Source organism: Neolamprologus brichardi, chromosome 11, assembly GCF_056152115.1.
Source record: "Neolamprologus brichardi isolate AB-2024 chromosome 11, ASM5615211v1, whole genome shotgun sequence".
NCBI lineage: Eukaryota > Metazoa > Chordata > Actinopteri > Cichliformes > Cichlidae > Neolamprologus > Neolamprologus brichardi.
In genome coordinates, this window is record NC_142114.1 from 32,189,757 (window position 1) to 32,215,241 (window position 25,485).

General features: G+C 44.5%; 2 protein-coding genes across 2 annotated transcripts in view; one reads left to right on the forward strand and one right to left on the reverse strand.

Annotated features, from left to right (window-relative positions):
• The window catches only part of arhgef2b (Rho/Rac guanine nucleotide exchange factor 2b), a 28,597-nt gene extending 17,631 nt beyond the window's left edge, over positions 1-10,966 (reverse strand). The window contains exon 1 of the mRNA XM_087848625.1: positions 10,776-10,966. Within this exon, the coding sequence (XP_087704751.1) occupies positions 10,776-10,832 (57 nt within the window). The 5' untranslated portion in view covers positions 10,833-10,966. The remainder of the gene's footprint in view (positions 1-10,775) is intronic.
• Positions 10,967-17,886: 6,920 nt separating this feature from the next.
• Positions 17,887-25,103, forward strand: tmem79b (transmembrane protein 79b). Its single transcript, XM_006805608.3, has 5 exons — positions 17,887-18,003; positions 21,741-22,265; positions 24,068-24,262; positions 24,338-24,569; positions 24,648-25,103. Exons 2-5 carry the CDS (start codon positions 21,770-21,772, stop codon positions 24,844-24,846), a joined length of 1,122 nt encoding a protein of 373 aa, XP_006805671.2. The 5' UTR covers positions 17,887-18,003; positions 21,741-21,769; the 3' UTR covers positions 24,847-25,103.
• The last annotated feature ends 382 nt before the right edge of the window (positions 25,104-25,485 follow it).

A 25,485-nucleotide genomic window follows, 5' to 3' on the forward strand; every position in this document is an offset into this window, starting at 1 on the left:
AACAACTCCAACATCATTGTGAAGTTTGCGGACGACACTACAGTGGTGTTATCACCAACGGTGATGAGACGGCCTACAGGGAGGAGGTCAGCGCCCTGACCCACTGGTGTCAAGACAACCATCTCACCCTCAACGTCGCAAAGACAAAGGAGTTGATAGTGGACTTCTGGAGGTGCAGAGAAGTACACGCCCCCATCACCATCAACGGCGCTGCTGTGGAGAGAGTGAGCAGCTTCTGCTTCCTTGGTGTACATCTGGCTGAGGATCTTACGTGGTCAGGACACATAAACAAAACAGTGAAGAAGGTGCAGCAGCGCCTCTTCTTTCTCAGGAGACTGAAAAGATTCGGCATGAGCCCCCGCATCCTCAGGACCTTCTATCGCTGTGCCATTGAGAGCATCCTCACTGGATGCATCACCACCTGGTACGGCAACAGCACCGCTTACAACCGCAAAGCTCTCCAGAGAGTAGTGCGGTGCTCTGAACGGATAATTGGAGGTGAGCTTCCCTCCAGGACATCTACAGGAAGCGGTGCCTGAGGAAAGCGGATCATCAAGGACTCCAGTCACCCCAGCCATAAACTGTTCAGACTACTTCCATCAGGAAGGAGGTTCTGCAGCATCCGATCCTGAACCAGCAGACTGAGAGAAGCTTTTTCCACCAGGCCATCAGACTGCTGAACACGTCATAGACACCTCACCTCCACTACTGGAACTTCAACATTATGCACTCCATACTGTATATAAATGCCACTTGTTTTGCACATGTCCAACTGCCAACCTCTGTATATTTAATATATTTAATTTTATTGTTTACTCTATTTAATTTGTAAAATATGCACACACACACACACGTAGAAAAACATATTTAGTATACACATCCAGTAATGCATATACTATTATATATTGTACATATATTTATTAGTCTCAGATTTAGTCATCCTTATATTTTGTTTGTTTTACGTTATTGTATTTTTGCACACCTCTGTTGCTTGTGAAGCTCGCACACAACAATTTCACTCACATGTACTGTACCAGTGTACCTGCACATGTGATGTGACAATAAAAGTGATTTGATTTTGGGATGAAACATACAAACGCACGTGTCCAGTGTATTTCTAACTGTTTATATCCCACATAGCAAGCAGGTCTGGCCCGGATCTGGTATCAAGCCGGCACTGCTGACTGACTCCTGGCAATGAAGTCATCCAGATGTGGGCCAGAGCTGCCGTAGATGGCACTGTCTATGTTATGTCATGCCATATCTGGCTTGATTGTGGTTTGGTTTATGTGGCCCAGGCTCATAGAAAGCAGGTCTTCCTTGGATCCAGCATCAAGCTGGCACTTCTGACTGACCAGTGTCATGGCAGAGTGTATGTTAGCCAGATGTGGGCCAGGTCTGGCAATGATGGCACTGTTTATGTTCCTATTTTAGTTAGAAGACCCAAATGCCATGTTGCAATACTATACTGCTATGGTAGCCAACGTTTCAAATACAGGTTTGACAGGTTTGTGTCAAACTGTACTCTTTATCCAAAACATAGTGAGGGTTTACTCATGTTTACCACTGAGTGGCTGTAGCTCAGGAGGTAGAGCAGCCTGCTGATTGGAAGGTTAGTGGTTCGATCCCTGGCTCCTCCAGTCTGCATGTCAAGAGTGTGAATGTGTATGAATGTAGTTAGGAAGCACTCAGTTTAGAGAAAGTGGGTGAATGTGGCATGCTGTATAGAGCACTTTCAGTAATCCGGAATAGTGAAAAGTGTTATATAAGATCAGTCGATTCACTGTCTGAACAGAGTTTTGTCCTGTTACTTTCGCACTATTATGCACGTTGTTATTACATGGCTTGATTAAGGTACACATCAGGCTGACATCACAGCTGAAACTGTGTGTTTGCAACTGGCCTTGTGCTGGCCCATGTGTGGGCCACCCCTGGCAAACCAGATCTGGGCCACGCGTGGGCCGTCATTCTTTGCGGCATGTGGGCCATGTGTAAGCTCATCGTGTGGGCCAGATCCGATCCATACCAATTTTACCAACGTAGGATAAGTTTGTATATTATGTGTGAGCTCCTTAATCCCTCTGTGAGGAACAACAGGCAGAAACATCCTCAGCAGCAGTTCTCCAGCTGCTGCTGCGGATGTTTCTGCCTGTTGTTCTGTTCCCTGTCAGGATGAGCCCACACTGCTTCAGGGGTCTGGGGAGGACCGTCCGTGACTGATAGTGTGTTTGGGATTATTGTCATGCTGATGACAATCATCAAAGAAGTCCAACACCACAGACTGACCTGCTGCTGAAACCATGACAGAGGCTCCACCGCGCCTCACAGATGGCTGCAGACTCTCTCTGATGGAGCTCCTCGTTCACACTGACTCTCTCTTCATTGGATCTGTTCCTCTGATCTCCTGTTCCCCTTCTTTAATAATATCAGCTGACAGCCATCCTTCACATTTCTGATGAGGCTTCAGTGAGCAGCAGACGATCAGCTGGAGGTCTGGATCCTCTCCCAGGTCCTGTCTCGTGTCTTTATTGTTTTTTTTTTACTCCTGTTACGGACGTGATACTGTTCAGCTACTAAGGTCACACTGCTGAAATATGCTGAGTTTTCAGATACCAGCTCTTTGGAATTCACTGTTTTGGTGCAAAAATACTAAAAAAAATTATTTCCAACTCTGTTATCTTTAACATTTTTCATAGGTTCAGTAAAGAAATGTGAGCAGGACACTGGTAAGAAAGAGCCTAAAGACACTGAGGTGTCTTATGTGTGGATACAACATTGGTTCATCGTTGATTTATTATCCTTTTTATGTTTGAATGATTCAAAGGTCAGAGCTACGAGGCTAAACAAACACAGTGGTCAGGTACATGGACCAGACTGGAAAAGCAGCCAGTGTCCAAAATAACTACTGCTCGAGTCTGGCTGCTTATGAGCAAAGCATAAAGAACGAGACGTTTGCACAGCATCGAGATATCCGTCCTTCCACTGCCCCACTTCGTGTCCGTCACAAACAGCAACACTGTCAGTGGAAATAATCACAGATTTAACTAATGATGGTGATGATTATAGAAACAGGGTTAGTTCTTCCTGCTTGAGTTTTCTCTGCATGTGATCAGTGTTGCTATTTGAGCTCATGCCTGAAAATAATAACTACTTCCTGTTTCTGACTCTGAACTTCTTCTGGTCAGATATAAATTAAAGAAAAGAAATCACGTGACTAGCAGCCAGCCAATGACAGAGCTCCTGTTTTAAACTGTCTGTAAAGTTAAAGTTTTAAGGTAAACAAACTGCAGCAGCTGTGATGTGAAAACCGTCTCAGCATTGACAAGAAAAGCATCATAGTTACAGAGAAACTGGTGACAGTCACTGATCAGCTGATCAATAAATAAAGAGCTCAGTGATGAAGACGAAGAAAGCGAGCTCTGTGCTGTGGAGTGGGGGGGGGGCTGTCATGTGACGGCGAGCAAGTAAGCTGAGGTTAGAGAGGAGAGACGGGAGAGACAGCAGACTCAGTGAGGACAGAAGACAAACAGGTAATGCTTCACTGGAGTCTGACCCATGTGACCTCACCGCGTACCAGCCGCAGAGCTGATAACACGCTGGTGAAACGCAGTCTGTGCTGGCCTCACTTACCGCTTCATGTCCTGAGGTTTTCCTTTTTCCTCTGTAGTGTTCAGTGACTACTCAGTAGAGTATTTAATTTAGATTGACCTGAGGCATGATTTGATGGCATAGTTCAGTTTTGAGCACAGTTTGAATTGTTTTGGGGTGAACGCTTTTGCAAGAAGAGTCAGAGGTTTTGTGACTGTAGCTTGAAAATTGGGTTTTGTGTTCACAGTTTGGGGAAAAGGAGAGCAGCTTTCCAGGAATGTGTCTTAGCACTCAAGAAAAACTGTAAGCTAAGATAAGTTCAGGGTTAACCCTGGGTTTTCTGGACACCAAGGTCAATCACTTCTTTCTGGGGTAAATCGACATGGTAACTAGACATCGTCAGATATGAAATATCCACCTACTGACCAATCACATCTCCAGAAAATAGGATCACAACTGCTGGAAGATCCCTCAGACTTCGACGTGTGAACGGTCTGTGTTTGTGAAGGTTCTCAGTCATCCAGAAAGCTCCTTAGAGCGTCTGGACTTCTTTGAGTTGCTTGAAGACGTTTCACCTTCATCCGAGAAGCTTCTTCAGTTCTAAGGTCAAATGGTGGAGAGTCCCAGATTTACACATTCACATCCTGGGCCATCTGACCTCAGGAAATCACATGATAGGGTGGGGCCAGGTTTCACAATGAGCTCACCTGAAAACCTGGCTGATTGGGACCCACACCCGCTTTCACACCTCGGCTCATGTGATTAGAGGATCATCGGGGAGTCCTTTGTCCCTCTGTGGGGGGAAACTCCCACCGGGTTTAAATCTGGGACTCTCCACCATTTGACCTTAGAACTGAAGAAGCTTCTCAGATGAAGGTGAAACGTCTTCAAGCAACTTAAAGAAGTCCAGACGCTTTTCTTTCCAAGCTCCTTAGGTCTGTGTTTCCCTGATGAGCATCAGTAATAAATACCAAATAAAGATTTTTTTTATGCAACTTTATTTCTTGACAAACACTTTTACAGCAGTGTTGTTCTAAGCACATTAATTGATCCTACAAGAGAACTACTACACTAACGTCTTTACTCTGAAACCCTTCAACGAGTTTGCAGCTGACAGAATAAAAAGCAGCAGGTTACCAAAGTTTTGGTTTAAAATTAGCTAGAAGGGTTTTCACTGATTATTTTATTACAGTAGATTCTTTGCTGGGGGAATACGTTTTAAAACCACTGTGTGGAGCACAAACTGCTCTGCATTGTGTGTGTGTGTGAGAGAGAGACATTGTGTGTGTGTGAGAGAGAGAGAGACATTGTGTGTGTGTGTGAGAGAGAGAGAGAGAGAGAGAGAGACAGTGTGTGTGTGTGTGAGAGAGAGAGACAGTGTGTGTGAGAGAGAGACTTTTCACACACCTTTATTTACACCACATTAAAAAGAAAAAACAAACAACACAAAAAAGTAACACAAACATGCTACCACATAATCAGTAACACAGGAGTCCAGACGATTAGTCAGAGAGTAAAAACATGCTCTGCTCTCAGACAGGATGCCAACAGGCCCTTTAAACTGCACTAAATCAGTCCAACCCTGACCTCCTAACATCTGGTTCTTCCATATTGCCAACTTGGCTGCACCAAACAAAAAATTAATCAGAACCAAGGTCCGTCTTTTCTTCACCTCCACTGGAGGTCAGCTATCCGCTTTTCAACAGGAGGCTTATACAGGACCCTCCACCTGCCTTTAGGGGTAGAATCTGAAGCAAAAAACTCCATTTTGACTCCCTGATTCCAACCAGAGAGTGGAAATTCAGCACCTTAACACAGCATAAATATAGCTGCTTCTTCCCACAAGAGCTGAAAACATCTAGCACTGGTGTTCCCAGGGAGAGAAACACGCCACTCCCCTCAGGCTGCTCCTCAAAGGAAGGACTGACCATCAATGAAGGGAAAACATATTTGCTGTCATCAGCCCATTGATCAGCTAGGACACGGTCTCCAGCAAAGTGTCTCAGTGATGGCGACAGAGATTGCCAAATTTCCTCCATAATTCTCCCCAGGACTCTGGAGGACTTAATGCCTGTGGCACCACCAAGTGCACCCATAGCTTTCTGTGAACCACAGATTTCCCCAAATTAAAGGAAAATGTGGTTGGAGCGTCCATGTCCTGGAGCCTGATGAGACATTCTCCATATGTGTTATCTCTTTTTCTAGCTCCTGCACAGTTGTCATGACATTGGCTATCAAATTAAAACCATTTTGCTGACAAAACACACAAATTTCCTACCTCCCACCATTGAATGAAGGAATTAAAATCATCTTTCCTTGATCTCCATTAATCCCAAAAAACCTAAAATTTTCACAGAAAATCTGACCATGCAATAATTTTACATTGAACCGCCAAAAAGGTTTGGATTTACTGGTGGTAGATAGAAACAGCTCCATTAAAACTAAGTGACAGAAGGGAGACGGGTAAGCGAATTATGCTGTAGGGGACGTCAGACGCTGGAGATTTGGCGGGAAAAAGCAAAGGGTAGCATAGAATTTAAAAAACGCTTTAAAACTTCAAGTATTCCAAATACACTGATCACTTGTCATTTAACTAACCACATTTGTCCAACTATCTCCAACACCCTGGAGGACAACGAGGAGAGTTTAGACGCTCTCCAAGATTTCATCGACCGGTGCTTCCATGACCTAGTAATGAAGAAGGCCCAGAGTGCGCCAAAGTTGAGACGCCGTCATCTAAAAGATGTCGCCCGGCAGACTCCCCCGGCACAACATCACCTGCCGGCAAAGACATTGTGGACATCCTGGAGTCAATCAATAGACATATGAATCTTTATATACACCGCAAATGAACCCATCTAAAAACTAAATTGATCAATTTCTCGACAATGTAACTCTCCCAAAATTATTAGATACCCAAGCAGTGGCACTGGATTCCTTCAAGCTATCGTCCAATATCCCATATAAATGTAGACCTTAAAATAATCTGCAAAGCTCTCTCAAAGAGATTAGAGAAAATAACCCCCTCTTAATTCATCCTGACCAAACTGGTTTCATAAAAGGTCGGCACTCCTCAACAAATATACGTAGACTACTTAATTTAATAGACTACTCGTGTAGTAAAAATATTGAAACCATAATATTGTCTCTTGATGCAGAAAAGGCATTTGACAGAGTTAACTGGCCATTTAACTGGAAATTTTTATTTGCAACTTTACACAAATTTGGTTTCAGAAACTCTTTCGTAAGCTGGTTAAAAATATAACAAAACTAGAACATAAAATCAGCCTTTATGCGGATGATGTGTTACTTTTTTGCCAAAACTCACAAACCAATATCTCTGGGGTGATTGCATTGATAAACTCAAAATCTACAGTTCTTCCGATTAATTGCTCCTTCCATAATTCTTTATCTGCCCGACTGCAATCTGGAAATATTAAATATTTAAGTATTAATGTTTCTCTCAAGCTTGCAGATCTAACTAAATGAAACCATATCCCACTTTTAAAGACAGTAGAAGGCGATCTGGCTAGATGGAAATGTCTACCCATATCACTCATGGGAAGGGTCACCGCTATAAAAATGATGGTCTTACCAAAAATAAATTATTTATTCTCAATGATCCCGAACAAACCATCACAAGATTGGTTCAGATCTCTAGACTTGTATATCTGGGGTGCCGCCTGAGGCCCGGTCCTCTCTGGCACAGCTGGCTGCCGGCAGAGCCCGCGGGCACGCCACTGCAACCCTCTCTGGCCTCTGCTCCGTGGCTGCTGGGCGACCTCTCGTTTGAGGCTCTCCTGAGCTCTTCCCAGGAGGGTGGCACGGTTCCCCCCTGGTGGTCCTCCTCGGGTCCTCGTATTCTGGGGCATCTGGATGTCTGGGGCCTGGATCTCTTCCATACCTGCTTCATGCCCTGGGGGACGGGGCTATGACTCCCCACACTCCCTAGCAGGTCGTTACACGGAGAAACCTTTGGAATACAAACGTGCTGATCCACACAGGTGTACACACGGGTGTTCACAGACACAAACTACACCTTTCTTGGCTTCTACCTCAAAGCACATTGTGCGCTGCTGATCTTACGTACTGCACAATAACATGTAATATTTAGCATCTACTGTTATCTACTGTTAGCTAGTTTATTTTGATGGTGTTGTATTTGTTATGTTGCTCTTTTTTGTTTGTTTTCTCTTCTGTTTTTTATCCCCATACAGGTGATCCAGGTGTTTTGTTTGTTTTTCTTTTTTTATTCTTCCCCCCTTTCTCACCGTCTCTTCTCCCCTCTATTTTTCTTTCTCTCCCTCTCTTTCTTTCATTCTTTCTCCCTGTCCTATCCCCCAGTCAGGTCTGTCCCATCTGTAACAACCAAAAATCAAATCAAATAAATACATAATTATAATAAAGGTCAATCAAATGGACCAATATGGTGAGACCATGATGATCCACTTGGTAAAGTAAAGCCGCTTGGCATCTTTCTTGGCCTTCAGACAACAATTCTGATGCTAAAGATCCAAACGGGACAGGCAAAAAAAAAAGAAAAAAGAAATTAGTGATGATCTGAAAAAACAACATGAAAACACTGACAGTTAACAATTCCAGCAGTAAGTGAAACAGACAAATAAAACCCGTGTAATCTGGCTGCACTAACTCTGCCATCATTGACTTTTACCCAGGTATACTGCCTGGTGAAGGATGCTTCATCCTCCATGCATCAACCAAGTTAATTTTCCGTAGGACATCTGATAAAGCAGAAGATGAAGATGCGGCTCCGCCCCTGTCCTATCCAAGTCAAGACAACAATTACAGTCCCCACCCAACACAGTCCCCTTGAGCAGCACCGCTTAATTTTTCTTGTAATGTTTTAAACAAAATCTCACACTCAGACCCTAAGGTTGGTAAGACAACAACGAAAGTAAAAATAAAACCTATTTCAGCTTTCACCATGAGGACTCTCCCCTTTACCATCTCCATGCTGAAAGTAATATTTGCATTAAGAGAAGGAGAAAATAAAATAGCAACTCCTGCGCTAAAATTTGTCCCATGGCTACGAAACTGCTGCCCTACCCACCACAGACCCCAGTCTATTTCATTTGTACTGTCAGTGTGTGTTTCCTGGAGAAAGACTATATCTAGTGTCTTCTGCTTGATCACCTCAGCTAATAAGGGTCACACCTCACACTCTCACTCAGACACACCAAACTCACCACCATCAAACTCCCAGCATGCAGTGCGAGAGAGAGAGAGAGTGTGTGTGTGTGTGTGTGAGAGAGAGACAGTGTGTATGTGTGTGTGTGTGTGTGTGCGTGACAGCTGCAGTGTTGACTTTATTTCTCATTAACTGTTCAAACTGCGTCTCTGATTAAACTCGTTTTTAATAACCTGTTTCTGCACACGCACAGTCACCTGATCAGGGTCAAAGGTTATTGATTGTGGCTTCTTCCTCCTGTGGTTGGCTGCTGAAATCCACTCACAGTTTGAAAATGTCAATTTTTAACATGTGGGTAACCATAGAAACAGGACTCCTTCTTCAGCAAAGTACACACCGGCTCTACTTCCATCCCACAATGCACTGCAGCGCAGTCACACGCACAGCTGATTGGTGAGATCAGTGTTCCTCAGTCAGAGCTGAAAGGAGTTTTACAGCTTCCTCCATGCCAGGGGACACTGCGGCGCCCTTTGGGAGATTCTGCGATCCCATAATTCATAGCAGCGCACCGTCAGGTCATCATGGAAACGTGCTCGCCTGCTGGCACGAGGGAAACATTCGCTTCCTTCTCTGACATCAGAGTGAAGCTGTGGAAGCTCCTCTGGTGAGATCTGCGTCTGCCTGAGCATAGGTCAAAGTGCAGCTCTGCCCTCATTGCGTAGCGTTAGAGAGAGCTCATGTGACGGGGCGGTAATCACATGATCTGGTGTTCATGTGAGGTTATTCTGACTGAGTGAAGCCTCCTCACCTGTGCTCAGGTAACGTCAGCTCACTGATCAACGTGAAATTTGCTCTGGGCCTCACACCTCCCATCATGTTCTCATTATCATCTGAAGCAGCTGATTGGTCGATCTGTAGCAATACTTGGTGCAGACAGAGGGTATCGATCAGTGTTGATCAATGAACTAAAACTGATCAGTTTCACTGATGGCAGATCAATGAAGGCGGCATCGTACAGCGAGGACTTCAAATAAAGTTTTACGGAGTGTGTGTGTGTGAGAGAGAGAGACGGTGTGTGTGTGAGTGTGTGTGAGAGAGAGAGAGAGACGGTGTGTGTGTGTGTGAGAGAGAGAGAGAGACGGTGTGTGTGTGTGTGAGAGAGAGAGAGAGAGACGGTGTGTGTGTGTGTGAGAGAGAGAGAGAGACGGTGTGTGTGTGTGTGTGAGAGAGAGAGAGACGGTGTGTGTGTGTGTGAGAGAGAGAGAGAGAGAGACGGTGTGTGTGTGTGTGAGAGAGAGAGAGAGAGACGGTGTGTGTGTGTGAGAGACGGCGTGTGTGTTTTTTTTAAGTATTTAAAGGGTTTATCTTCTACTAAACTTTATTAGTGTGTCACCTGTCTCAGTTTATGTCTTTATTTACAGCTCAGAGGTCAGAGGTCAAATATTCACAGTCACTCCTCCTCCTGCTGCTTCCTGTCTGACACACACACACACACAGCCTCCCCTCCCCCTTCTCGTTTCCTCCTGCAGGACAAAGCGGCCACGCTGCAGCTAACGGACACACAAACTAATACACACCAAAACTCAGTGTGAACACACGCACACAGGCCGAACGCACACGCACCACGAACGAACACGGGCGCAGAACACGCGCGCGCGCGCGCGCTCTGAGCAGTTTTCAGTCTGAACGAAAAAAAAAGTCCCGTTTCCGTTTCTCCTCAAACTTTCCTCACGTGTTCAAACACAGCCTCCTGTACACGCTGATCATCGATCGATCGGCGATCAGCGTGTACGACCGATCAGTAGCCGATCAGTGTCTGATCAGCAGGTATCGACGCTGTGATCGATACTCTACAGTAACGGAACAGTCTAAGCGGAAACAAAGCGGAACAGCCCGAGTCCGCCTCCCGCCGCTCCCTCAACGATCACTCATCAATAACTCCTGATCGGACGCGCGCAGCCGTCTGCCCCGATCCATCCGAGAGGAGCGGTGTGCACGCGCCCGGAGAGCATTTCTTTCTTTTTTCCGGTGAACTCACCTTCAGGTTAATTTCCTTCATCCTGTCCTGCCTCCTGCTCTCCAGCAGCCGGGACATTCCCCTGATCAACCGATCCCCGATCAGCCGATGGTCGATCACCTGCCGATCTCCGATTGATCCAGCTGATTGCTCCGGTCTCTGATCAAAGAAGTGCGGTTCTCGTCCCGGAGCGTCCGCGGTCTGAGCGGAGGGGGCGGGGCTTCTCTCTGACTGACAGCGAAGCTCTGTACTTCTAACTAATCACAGCTCAACCCGCTGCTGGGACGCTCGACCAATCACAATCCACTCAGGTCTGCGAGCCCAGCCCCCCGCCAGTTGTCAGGGAGCGCTTCTTTTCTCTACCGGGGCGGGTTGACGATAGTGAGGGTGGAGTCAGTCTCTATGACAACGTGTCTACAGCTCACGTGACCCTCATCAGCCACTAGGACAGCCGAGGGCGTCACGTGACTGATGACTTGCGCGGATAAAATAGACCCGCCCGCGCGGGCGCAGGGTGGACAACCATCGCGGTGTGACGTGGAACCCCGGAGGTCAATCCCCACCCACCGCGCGCGGAGACTGGAGTACATCGGCGTAGACAAGAAACGAACCTCCATCGGACACAAAGAAAAAGCGATCGATGACAGATCAGACCGATCGGAAGCAGCTCCACAACAGTCATGTGATCGATCAGAAGCGGATAGATCACTTCACACAGAGCCAAACGTTTGTCTGCAACTGCCTCCCGACACAGGCCGCCACACTAATAATAATAATAATAATGGATTGCATTTATATAGCGCGTTTCGGGACCCCTCAAAGCGCTTTACCATGCCACTATTCATTCACTCTCACATTCACACACTGGTGGAGGCAGCTACAGTTGTAGCCACAGCTGCCCTGGGGCAGACTGACAGAAGAGAGGCTGCCATATCGCACCATCGGCCCCTCTGGCCAACACCAGGAGGTGAAGTGTCTTGCCCAAGGACACAACGACCGAGACTGTCCGAGCCGCTCGAACCGGCAACCTTCCGATTACAAGGCGAACTCCCAACTCTTCAGCCACAATCGCCCCCCACTGTTACCATGACAGCCAGCAATTAACAAACACATTAACCTGAGGATAGTGACGTCATGAAAGCCTACCGCCCCCTCTTGACTGGCCGGAGGAAGTACAGCTGATATTCAACCTTTAGTCTTTCAAAGGGAAAAATGGATACTTTGACATCAAGGCCAGTAGTGGTTCAACTCCACAATGAGGGCGGGGCCTTTTTGTGCGTGGGTTCTCTCCGGCTTCCTCCCACAGTCCACAGTTAGTGGGGTCTGGTTAGTTAGTGAAACCGGTGGTTACCAGACTAAATTATAAATAGGGGTGGGTTTCAATAATCGATTTTTCTGACTCAAAACGATTTTAGCTTGAATAAAGTGATTTTGTTTCAATAAATTCTGAATTGATTTTTAAATATCAATGTATTTTGCCAGAATCTCAGGTCAAAGCTCACAAAACTATTCAACAACTAGCAAACCGATAAAACAGCAAATAAAGACAACTCTTTATTGTCATTGCACAGTCATACCTAGTACAGTAGCACAACAAAACGGAAAACGGAACAGTAACTTAAATTAAAGTGGATTTTTTTAAGTGCATGAATGGTATGAGCAAATGAATGACGTAATAAATAAAAGAATGAGTATGTTTATTGCACATTATTATTGCTGCGTGTCCTCTGGAGACAGCGAGTGCTGTACAGGTCCTTAACGGAGGGAAGAGGATGTCCGATGATTTTTTTGGACCATATTAATAACCCTCTGAAATGCTGTGGTGCAGCTGGAGAACAGCACACAGATGCAGTTTGTCAGCACACTTTCAATGGAGCAGCGGTAAATGACGATCAGCAGCACCTTCTTCAGCTCCATTTTTCTGAGGATTCTCAGAAAATGAAGATGCTGTTGGGCCTTCTTTAAAACCGCCGAGATATTTGAGCTCCATTGGAGGTCTGTTTCTATGTGCACACCCAGGAACTTGAAACTGGGGACCCTTTCCATGCACTCCCTGTTGATGCTGCAGCTCAGATTTCCTCCTTCTGAAGTTGACTACGAGCTCTTTTGTCTTGGTGGTATTGAAGTCCAGGTTGTTGTCTGCACACAAATCCGACATGCTCTGGACCTCAGCTCTATATCATGTCTCGTTTCCCCCAGAGTTAATGACTGCATTGTCTGGGTGGGAACAAAGGGAGCAAAACAATCGCATGAGTGCTGCTGTTTGACTGAAGAAGAATAAAGTAGTCGTGGTAAGCCAATCACATGACCACTTCAAGATGACAAAGCAACAAGGTGACATATACCAGTTTATAAATTGTGTTGACAGGCCACGTAAAACCAGAGTCATGATAAACAATATATACACAGCGTTTGTTCCTGAATAGTTTCATCACGTTTACTGTCTAAGGACAGCGCTAGCAAGCACTCTGCTTATGACCAAACAACTTGGTGGAAAAATGCACCATGTCGACCAATCAAAAAATGATATGGCAACATGACATTTGGTTGTTTAGGAAGAGGGGGAAGTTTTAGGAGTGACAGAGAGAGAGAGAGAGAGAGAGAGTTTTGAGATGTGAGAGATTTGTGACGTTTAGCGTGTTTGAAGTGTGTAGTTAATGTGTTGTCTTGTGTAGTTAGTGTGTAGTGTTGTGGATAGTTTTGTGTTGTGTGTCAGAACAATGAGGCGACTGCTGTCTCCAGGTAGAAACAGGAGTGACACACCTTCTGCTGTCAGACCTGCAGGTATCAGGCTGTGATGTGTGGCATCTTACTGAATGCAGAGCACCTGATTGTTCTGTAAATAGTCTGAAAAGGTTATGAAAAGGGTAAAAGGTAAATGGCTGCAAATAACTTTGTTTGCAAAACTTGTGCATATGATTTTAAAATTAAAAATTTATATTTGCATTTAAAGTTATGAAATATGATTCATTAAACATGTTTGTGGTTGTTACAGTAAAAAATATAATTTTATGTTTTTTGTCTGATTTTAGATAAATTCTGTTAATACAGTTTGTCAAAATGAAAACATGACTGTAAATTCAGACATGTGAGGTTGTGCTGAAAAGGATGATACTAAACAAGGCAAAGTAAATCGTTTTTAAAGGTGAAATGTGGAGGTAAAATCCAAAAATCCAAATCCAGTTTATTTAGATAGCACATTTAAAAACAAAAAGTTTGCCCAAAGTGCTGAACAGAAACACAGGGTAAAACACAAGATACAACCACTGACGCTCACATAAAACATAATAAAACACATATCAACCATATCAACTCAAGCCAGTCTGAACACTATTGAAAAAAGGTGTGTTTTCAAAAGCATTTTAAAAACAGGAAACGAAGATGCCTGTCTAATATTTAAAGGCAGCGTATTCCAAAGTTTTGGGGCCATAACTGAAAAGGCTCGTTCTCCTCTACGTTTAAGCCTTGATTTTGGGACAACCAACAGCAGCTGGTCAGCTGATCTGAGGGTCCGTGAAGGAATATAAGGCTGAAGTAACTCGGAAAGGTATGGGGGAGCAAGACCATTAAGGCATTTATAAACCAGTGTTAGGACTTTGAAATAGATTCTGTGATGAACAGGAAGCCAATGAAGAGAAGACAGGACAGGTGTTACATGTTCATAGCTGTGGGTACCAGTTAAGAGGCGGGCAGCAACATTTTGAATGAGCTGAAGACGAGCAAGAGATCGTTGTCTGACTCCAAAAAACAGTGCATTACAGTCAAGCCGTGTTGAAATAAAGGCATAGCGCTATATAAATCTAATCCATTATTATTATTATTATTATTATTATTATTATTACCTTCTCCATGTCACGTCTTGACAAAACTGTCTTCAGCTTAGCTATTTGCCTCAGCTGGAAAAAGCTTTTTTGCAACACTGAACTAATGTGTTTGTCCAAGTAAAATCTGAGTCCATAATGACTCCCAAGTTTGTCACGTGCTGCTTGATATAAGACCCCAGCCAACCACAATTTACGAGCGGGCTGCATGAAATATTATTAGGTCTAAATACAATCACCTCCGTTTTACTCTCATTGAAACTCAAAAAGTTCAGAGCCATCCAAGCTTTGATATCAAGGCAGTTCAAAAGGATTTGGATGGAGCCTGGGCCATTTGGTGCTAAAAGCAAATAAATTTGGCAGTCGTCTGTGTAGCAGTGAAAGGATATTTTGTGTTTTCTAACAATAGACCCCAAAGGGAGCAGGTATAATGAAAAACGAAGAGGGCCAAGGATTGAGCCCTGAAAATCAAAAGTAGTTAAAAATGGCCAGTTATACCCTGGACCCCAGAGGGTTAAATATTTTTTTAAAGTAATGCAATAGTTACTTTTCAAGTAATTAATTACTTTTAGAATCTTGTAACTCAGTTACTAACTCAGTTACTTTTTTGAAGAAGTAACTAGTAACTATCATTATGCAAAAAAATCTGATTGGCTGTTTTTGTCTCCAATCAGCTCGAAATCATGAAATGCAATATCCCAGAATCCATTTCGTCCAAAACTCAAACGAGGCAGTGGCGGAGGAACACAGTGGCAGAGTTTGAAATATTATTCTTTCTGGGTCACAAAATAAACTTTTAAGATATTTTCATGCGAGAATGTTTCTGTGTAAACTTCAAATATCTGCTCGATTCATCAAGACATCACATATTTGCATAACTGCTCTGACGTTTTCGGAGATGCCTGTTACCCACCAGCTGACCGGGTCACTCGGGTTAAACATAATATACAAGGCTGAAGTGACAAAAAAATCGCCGACTACACCACCAGGTATTATAGGAAAAAACATAAAGCCTTTGAACTAAAACAAACGCTGCTGTGACAGTGATGTACACTGTGTTGTTGGTATATATGTATGAAATTTATCACCTTCACGTTTCCCTCTCACCACATATCCAAACCGATATCATGACCAGCAGCTTTTACAGCTGTGGCTCCAGCAAACATCAGCTGATACTAGAAATTAATTTTAAATAAATTCTAACAACAGCTGATCAAGCTTGAACGTGCTGCTGTTGTTGTTTAGCGCAACATCCGCTGGTTTCCTCTTTCTGGGCAAAGTGGGAGATAAACAAACAAGAGAGACGATCAGCTGATCATTGATCAGTTTCATGATTGAAGTAGCAACAGGAGAGGGAGGGAAGAGAGAATGAGGGGAGAAGAGGCAGCTGTGCAACGTAAAGACAGAATAACTCCAGCTTTGTGTCTTTTTCATTCTAGCTAAAGTACGGGACGAATCGCGTTCCTTTTCCTCTCAATATGGATGTGTTGTAATTGGTCCAGCCCAGAGTTGATCATGACCAATTGGCTAATCCACCACCTTTCATTGTTTATACCGTTACAAAAACAAACAAACATAAAAATGAAAAATCATCATCGGCCCACCGGGCAAATGTCCGGGATGCCCAATGGCCAGTCCAGCTGTGCGGTCAGCTGGTGGGTAACAGGCATCTCTGAGAATGTCAGAGCAGTTATGCAAATATGTGATGTCTTGATGAATCGAGCAGATATTTGAAGTTTACACAGAAACATTCTCGCATGAAAATATCTTAAAAGTTTATTTTGTGACCCAGAAAGAGTAATATTTCAAACTCCGCCACTCTGTGCTCCTCCGCCACTGCCTCGTTTGAGTTTTGGACAAATGCATTCTGGGATATTGCATTTCATCATTTCGAGCTGATTGGAGACCAGAACAGTCAATCAGATTTTTTTGCATCCAAGTCTGTGATTGGCTGGTTTTGTGGCACAAATATAACGGTGTAGAGAAAGAGTTGAGCGAGCACGGGCAGAAATGTTCAGAGCGCGAGCAACACATTGCAAGCGAGCGCAAATACAAAAACTGAGTGAGAGGGGCTGCTGTTGTGTGTGTGTGTGTGGATAATAGCAAACACTGAAATACATTTTTTGCACTCAGGAATGAATTTTGTTCACTCAAATTCAGCTTTTCTTCGCTCAAAATAAATTTCTCCTCAAAATGCAACACTTGCACCTGCAAACTTTTTTTTACGTGCGCTCAGAATAGTGGCACAAAAATAACGCCATACCTCTGGTCCCTTCACCTCAAAGAAGTGGTTTAGCTTCTCTGCAGCGCCACTTTTCCAAATTTGTAGGCTGCATCCTCCTGAGGACCCGGCCTTTGTGGTCTACATGCCCCCCCCCAAAACAAAAACAAACAAACAAACAAACAAACAAACAAACAAACAAAAGAAAACAGTTTCAAAATGCATGAAACGTGTGTTTAGCTGTGGTAACTAATTATTGTGGAAAGATCACAGAGAAACACTGATGATGTCATAAATCACGACACACTGGGCTGCCTTTATACTGGCCCTGTGTTTACTTGGTACTGGTTCAATACCAAAATTTGCAGTATGGTAAAGCACGAATGACTGACCTGCTGCTGAAGCAGCCACACCTCTGTGTGACATCATCAACACCGGAAATTACACCTGTTTTCACCTACCGCATCTGCAGAATGAGATTTATATTCTTATGGCTGTTTTCAGCCTACTCTGAGGGGGCTAAACTCGCGGGAGCTCCTCATGTTTGAGTCTGCAGCAGGTGGGCTTTCTCATCGTCCTCCAATCACAGATCATTTCCACTCCTGAAACTGAAGCAGGCCGAGAAACGTCATCAAAGGTCAGACACCTGGACAGAGGGTTAGATCTGAGGCTCTGACCCAAACATCCAGACAGCTGATGGTGATGAAGACGTAGGCTTCACATCATCAGTGTGTTAATCCTACCGAGTGCCTCCGCAGAGGCACAGCAACCAGACCGTTTTACTCACTCACCGCTCCGACGAACACCTGCACAAACAAACATCTGCACAAATAAACAAACATCTGCACAAACATCTGCACTCTCAGTGCTGCTGCTCCTGCTCGCAGATGTTCGGAGGAGGAATGAACATGCTCCCCGTTCTTGCTTCATGAGTAAGATCACATTTTTGGCACATTTTTCGTCGCAGTATTGGACGAAAACAAATCAAAGAACATTTAACGCTGTTATTTCAACGTTTTCACGCGTGCGCGGATGTTTAATTGACACTTCTCCTTTAAGAGAGCTTTTCCTTTAACACACCTGACCACACCTGAGCTGGACTTCCGGGTCTTTCACAAAGAGAAGAAACAACAACAAGTCGGCGGAAGAGAGCCGGGACCAGGATTAAAACCAGGTTTAAAACCCGGCCCAGGTCTTCAGCGAACAGGTGGGTTTTTTCTTAGTGTGAATTTCCGCTCCGTTAGCATGTAGCCTGTTAGCTCGGAGCTCAGTCACAGTTTTTATCATATTTGATCACAAACGTCACGTCGCCATGTTAACTTGAGACTGACGTCATGCAATGGGCGGGACTACCGCCACCTGCAGCTTGTGTTTAGTTTGTCACATAAAAAGCATAAAAACAGAAATTTTTGAACACTCCCGCGCGCACACGCACGCACGCACGCATATAAACAGACAGTTGCGTCAGATACAAAGCTGCGTGTAAGAGTCTGTATTGATTATTGATCATCAGATCAACACGAAACTTTCACACCTTCGTTCGTCCACTCTGAGCTCTGAGGGAGCCTCAGGAATGGAAACGACATTTTTTCGCCTGATCTGTTCCAGAGCAGGTTAGATTAACAGCATCAGTTACCATGGTGATTTACCTCAACAAGCAGTGAATCAGCTTCATAGTTACATGAAGTTACCTGGGGCTTAGTGGCGATGTGGGCCCCTCTAAAGATGGGAGGGTTTGAGGGTCATCAGAGAGGATGGGTTTGTCTGGACCGAAGTCCTGCACTTCTAAAGTAACAAGCATAAAGCAGAACAACAGGAGACTAAATCTGAGTAAGAACAACACAAAAGCATTCAGAGTTCATCCTGATATCAAACCAGAGAATAAAGATGAGTTTGATGTCAGGGCCTGATGTGAAGAAGACCCGATCCCCTCTGTGCTTTCCTCTGGACCACAGTCATCCACTGTGCAAACGTCAGAAATCAGAGAGGGAACAAGAAACCAGAATAGAAAAGAATAGAATGGGCCTTTATTTTTCAGAGTCAACGAAACGAGGTTGTTTTCCCACCGCGGAGCACCTGGGTTTACCTCCATTCTTGCCGGTCAGCTCTTTTTTTGCTTCCGAGGCCTCATCGGAGGAAGAGAGCAGGCTTTTTTGTGCTGCTTTGTCGGCTTTGCAGAGAACTGGATCTTCAGGGGCTTTACTCTTGGGCTGCTGCCAGTAAAATACGCTTGAGACTTGTTGGAGCTGGTTTAATCCCCACAACCCCCTGTGTTTACCATCCGGGTTGTCACCTGAAAGCATGGAAAGCCACGGCTCATCACAATAGGAACCCTGATTTACTGTGTGGCTTACTGCACGGTGCGGACTCTGTTCCAGGCTATTCTACACCTGTCCCGGTGGGTCTCAACATTAAAATGATGTTAATTAATGCCCGCTCAATTGCCAACAAGTCTTATATTTTAAACGACTTGTTCTGTGCAGAGACGCTTGATTTAATGTTTATCTATGAGACGTGGCAGCGTGAGAATGAAGTCTCACATCTTTTAGAGCTGTGTCCCACAGACTGTTCACTGTGCGCCTCGGGTATCTCGACGAGGAGGTGGAACAAGCTGTAATTTTTAAAAAGACATTTTCATGCCAGGTGATCTCTTCGAGCTGTTACAACTCTTTCGAGATGGTTATGATAAAATTTGGCAGAGATCAGCCCATGTACGGTATCTTAATTTATCGTCCACCTGGGTCTGCTGCGTCTTTTCTGGCAGACTTGCAAGAACTTTTAACTTCCACTATTAAACTGGGCTTGGTCATCATTGTTGGAGACTTCAACATTCATGCAGAGGACTCATCAAATAGTACCACTAAGGAGTTCCTGAGCATTATGGATTCTTTTAATTTTGTTCAGCATGTATCAGGCCCTGCTCACACTGCTGGGCACACTCTGGACTTGGTCTTCACTTATGGCGTTTCCCTTGACCACTTGAATTTAAATGACGTTGTCTTTAGCCACCATAAGTCAGACTCTTTTAATGTGTCAACTCAGTCTCTTCCCCAAGATTTTGTTAGGTGCAGGCCCTTTATTGATGACTCTGTTTGTTGGTTGTTCCCCGTACACGACTGAAGACAAAAGGGGGCGGAGCCTTTCAGTCTGTTGCACCAAGGCTGTGGGACAGTCTACCTCCACAACTACAGCTGTGTCCCAAAACGTTGGCTGCATCCTTCGGAGGACCCGGCCTTCGCGGTCTACGTGGGCCGGGTCCTTCAAAGACCAAGAAGGCCGGAAGTGCGAGGTTGTGAAATGTGACGGTCTCGCCTTCAGATTTGCGTCACCGCTGTCTCGGTGGAGTTTAATAAACTCGGCCGTCTGCTCCTTGCTATCTAAAATATAACAGGACACTGGCGTAAATTATCGACCGTCTCACACTTCTGTTTAATCAGTTTTCTGTTTGATGTTTATTCAGCTGTGTGAAAATCCCGGAGGAACCCACCCGATGGATTAATAAAGTTTTATTTAATCTAATAATCTAATAACTTTGATCTCAGCCAAACGATTTACTCCGGAACAAATAAAACACAGAAAAAAGGCAAACAATTAAATTTTTATGTTATCCGAGTGACTTATATATCATGTTTAACCTGAGTAGCGAAAGAGCGCGGGTCTGAAAACGATGAAGCCGGGAGTCCGCTGCTCTCGCCGGCTGGAGTGACCATTGAACCCCCCGGCTAGCTATCGAGCTGGTGGGTAACAGACGTCTCCGAAAACGTCGGCACACTTTTGCAAATATGCGACGTCTTGATAAACCAAGCAGATATTTGATGTTTACACAGCTACTTTCTCGCCTTAAAATATGTTAAAAGTTTATTTTGTGGCCCAGAAATAATAATAAGAGTAATTTTAAAACTTAGCAGCGGCCGCCATTGTTGGAAACTGGAGTTTGGCTGGGCCGCGCTATGAATTCTGGGATATGGTGGGCCACGAAGGACACACCCGACCCATCCTTCAAATTCGGGGAAATGAAGGACGCATTTGTCGGCCGCATTTGAAGGAGTCGACGAATTGGAACAGCCTTCGTCGCCTGGCTGTGACGTAGTCAGCCTTCAAATGCGGCCTCCGGAGGATGCAGCCGACGTTTTGGGACACAGCGTACGTTTGGTTGACTCTGTGGAATCCTTTAAAAAGCAGTTAAAAACTTTTTTGTTTAAACAGGCCTTCTGCTAATCAACAATTTTGAATTGTTTTGAATTTGCATTGTTTATATTGTCTATTTTATTACTTAATATTTTCTTTATTTTGACCTTTGTGTACAGCGCTTTGTGACTGCCTGTCTACGAAAAGCACTTAATAAATAAACCTTACTTACTATGGGCGCTCCCCGCCAACTGTGCCGGAGTTCAAATGTAAATAGTAAATACACGTTGGGAATAAATGACACACAAAAATAGGAAAGGCACACAGCGGAGAGCAAAGAAAAGACTTGGACTGAATGTGTGTCCTGAGTGATGGGGGTCACACAGGCCATGGCTCGGGTGGGTGGGTGGGTGGGGTGCATTTGCTAAATCAATCATGAAACTTAGGTGAAGCATTTTTTAAATGTTTGTGATTCAGAATTTCATGTTGAGAAGAATTCTACATGCTTTATTGTGATGGCAGCGAAAGTGTCGTCTGTTGGGTTCAAACATCAGATTTCAAAATGATCTTTCACAGTTTATATAAATGCAGGAAGCCAGGAGGTGGAGAAGGAGGCCTGCATTATGCCTTAGTGATCAACCACATCACACCTGAAGTACTCCAGTGTTTACTCCAGTGTTTACTCCAGTGTTTACTCCAGTGTTTACTCCAGTGTTTCAGCACACACAGGTCGTGAGCTGTGTGCGACACAGTTCCTTGTATCACCTGTTTACTGTTCACTTGGATTTACCTGACCCACTCTCTGTTCTCCGGCAGGTGCATTTGCTCACAAAACAGGACGCGCCATGATGGAGGACAGCGGAGGGAGGAAGACCAGAGAGGACGAGGAGACGGTGAGCTCAGTCGTGACCGAGACGAGCACGCTGCCGTGGTCTGCAGACAGACAGACAGGTGGACGGACAGGTAAAGCTGACAGGATGAGCGTGAGGTCAGGTGTGTTTCTTCCCGAGGCGTCGAGCTGCACAGAGAGCGAGAGAGAACTGAAGGCAGAGGTGGAGAGGAGGGGCGGCAGAGCAGGTTTAGACGAAGGAGCGGAGCTACGTGAGGATAAAACTAGGGTACACCTGTTGGAGGAGGAGCCCCGAGAGAACCTCCTGCCAGAGAAAGCTGCTCAGGTGTTCAGGCCTGCAGTGACTGCCCTCCACTCCCCCTCCTCACTCAGAGAGTCTGGGCCGCTCTGGGAAATGGAGTCCGAGAAGAGTCCCTTCCTGGGTCCCCGAGGAGTTCCCGAGAACTACAATCAACATTATTACTTGCCCGAGGACCTGCGCTCCAATAAACGTAAGTACTAACTCAGAGACTATGTCAGAAAATCACATCACCTTGCATCAGGAGGAAATGGTCAGGGGGTCAGGCACACCTGAACAGAACCACCTTAAAATAAGTGGATTTTAGACGACACTCAACTAAAACGACTGGAATGACTCGGATACTTATACATATTGGTGAAACCAGTCCTGACAATCAGAAAAATGCAAATGTTGAGGGGTTTTGTTTTTTTGTTTTTTTTTTTAAAAAAAAAGTAAAGTTAAAATTTTATTTATATAGCACCAAGATAAAATCACAAAGTGCTTCACAGAAGCAGAAACATGAAACCTCAAACAAACAAAATCAACCAAAAACAAGTTTAAACAGGTTTTTAACTGCTTTTTAAAAGACATGACTGAGTCCACAGATCTCAAAGTGAAAGAGTCGTTCCAGAGTCTAGGGGCCACTGATACAAACGCTCTGTCACCTTTTGTTTTTAACCTTGTATGCGGGGCAACCAGCAACCCTGGTCACAAGACCTCAGGCACCTGCTGGGACGATAAGGAAGAAGAAGATCACTGATGTAAGTTGGAGCTACACCGTGCAGGGCCCTATAGGTCATGATTATGATCTTAAAATTGACCCTGAACTTGACGGGGAGCCAGTGCAGTTGAATCAGCAGGGGCGTGACATGGGAGTATTTGTGATGCTTTGTCAGAAGCCTGGCAGCAGCATTTTGAACACCCTGCAGTCGTTCCAGGGAGGCATTACTTAAGCAAGTAAACAAGGAATTACAATAATCTAAGCGAGATGAAACAAAAGCATGAATAATCATTTCCAATTAGGAACGTGACACAATGGGACTCAGCTTAGCGATATTTCTTAAATGGTAAAAACAAGAGCGAACCAAAGATTTAACGTGTGTGTCCAGCGTCAGAGCTGGATCAAATTTAACACCAAGGTTACTAATGGAGGGTTTAATATAAGAAGCAAGAGGGCCTCGATTTTTAACCACGAGGGGAACAAATTTCTCAGGACTTCAGTTTTACCAGCATTTAGTTAGTTGATAATTATCAGCCAGCCAATCTCTAATGGAATCTAAGCAGGACTGCAAGATTTAGAGCTTAGAAACATCAGGTGGCCTAAAAGAGATATATAGCTGAATATCATCTGCATAACAATGATATGAAATATCAGAAAAAGAGCTATAATAATAATAATGGATTGCATTTATATAGAGCTTTACAATGCCACTATTCATTCACTCTCACATCCACACACTGGTGGAGGCAGCTACGGTTGTAGCCACAGCTGCCCTGGGGCAGACTGACAGAGGCGAGGCTGCCATATCGCGCCATCGGCCCCTCTGGCCAACACCAGTAGGCGGTAGGTGAAGCGTCTTGCCCAAGGACACAACGACCAGGACAGAGAGCCCAGGGATCGAACTGGCGAGCTTCCGGTTACAGATGTTGGAACAACACTAATAATTTGTGTGACATCTGATTGTTTTGTGCAAAAAATGCCAGAGACTGTTAACAGTTGCACAGAACTTTTATTTTTTCATCACAAGTTCTGAAAATGATTTGTTGAACATGTTTCCTGCTCTGATTTTTTTTAAGGCTAGTTGTGTCACTACAGTATGTCAAAATTAAAACATGACTGTAAATTCAGACACGTGAAGTTGTGCGTAAAAGAATGATGCCAAACATGGTGAGAGAGTCGAAAACAGCAGGTTCTACCCTGGACTCCAGGGGGTTTAATTACCTGCCCCTGTTTATACACCTGTGCACCTCTGACTGCTGCCTCCATTAACTCATTTTTCTCACCTGTGTCAGGAGGGCAGTGCTGTCTCAGTACGGATGTCCTGAAGATGGGCGTGTCTCTGATGGCCTCGGCGTTCTTCTTCCCTTTACTCGTCTGGGGTGGTTTTGTGTTTCTGCCATTTGACGCCCCGCTGCTGGATGGTGCCCCCCTCCGGCTCGTCTACACGCTGCGCTGCTCTGTGTTCGCTGCCACCCCCATCGTCCTTGGTGAGTCACACACCACCGAAAAAGAGATGCAGAATCTCACCTGTCTCACCTGTGTGCGTCTCACCTGTTCTTTAGGTTGGCTTGTTCTGGGCATCTCACGGCTAAGGTCAGGTGTGCTTCGTCCTCTGTTTGATGATGAGATAAAGGAGGCGGAGCTACAGGAAGTCACTGTCCACCAGCGCTTCATCTCTGACTCTGCCTCGCTGTTCCTGATTTACTTCCTGCAGCTGGTCGTTATGGCGATGTACCTTAGCCAGGAGCAGCTGAAGCTTGTGCCACTCCTGACCATCCTCTTTGCTTTTGGAAGGTGAGGATCCATCCACGATGTGATCAGTCGATAACGGCATCGATTGATGAATCTAATGGCGCTTCCGTGTCTACACAGGTTGGCGTACTGGGTCGCGGCGGCATTTGGCAGCAGCATTCGTGGATTTGGTTTTGGCATCTCCTTCCTGCCAAGTGTCATCATGATGGGAGCAAACTTCTACTTCATCTTCACGATGGATGCGGCGAGTTCCATTTTCAGTGATCCCCATGACGAGGCGCCGCCTCAACCTGCAGGCCGACAACGATTCTGGGGATAAGACACAAGCAGTGATTGATGATTGTCATTATCGATTGAAAAGTAAAAGCTGTCTTTATTTTGAGGTTTAAATGCTTTAAACTGACCAGGCGTAGCCCCGCCCAGCTGGTGTGCGCGGTGCTTGTTTTTTCCTTTATTAAACTGCTTCCTGTTGATCTTTTTTTTCTGTGTTTTATTTTCTACAATTGTTTTTATGATCAATAAATTAAAGAAAAGAGACTGTAATCTACAAATTTTCACAATAAAAGTTTGAAACTATCACATCGTTTCCTGTCTGCAGTGTTTCAGAATAATGTTGGTACAACAAACCTTTTTTTTTTCAAAGGACATGACAAAATATGTGATTTAGGTAATAAAATAAGAAACTGATTATTATTTATGTTACAATTAGATATTTAGATTTTAATTTATATTTATTTACACAAAGGTTTGTTTTTGCACACTGCAGCCTGTCAGTGTTGATGATTAATCATCTGCTGCTCTGAAGCTGATTTTTCTAGTTAAACTGGTCGAACTGTCATATGAAATCTGAGCACAGGAAGTACTCACACCCTGGGTTCACAATAAAAGGATAATGTTTTTCATTTTGGATAAATACGAATCTTAAATGTATCGTGAAGTATCAAGAGTCGATCATTTT

What these genes read in the sequence shown, in the direction of transcription:
- tmem79b (XM_006805608.3), top strand. Translation starts at nt 21,770, where the DNA reads ATGATGGAGGACAGCGGAGGGAGGAAGACCAGAGAGGACGAGGAGACG. An exon ending in GGACCTGCGCTCCAATAAAC is followed by an intron (nt 22,266 to 24,067) that starts GTAAGTACTAAC and finishes CACCTGTGTCAG; the next exon opens with GAGGGCAGTGCTGTCTCAGT. An exon ending in ATCCTCTTTGCTTTTGGAAG is followed by an intron (nt 24,570 to 24,647) that starts GTGAGGATCCAT and finishes GTGTCTACACAG; the next exon opens with GTTGGCGTACTGGGTCGCGG.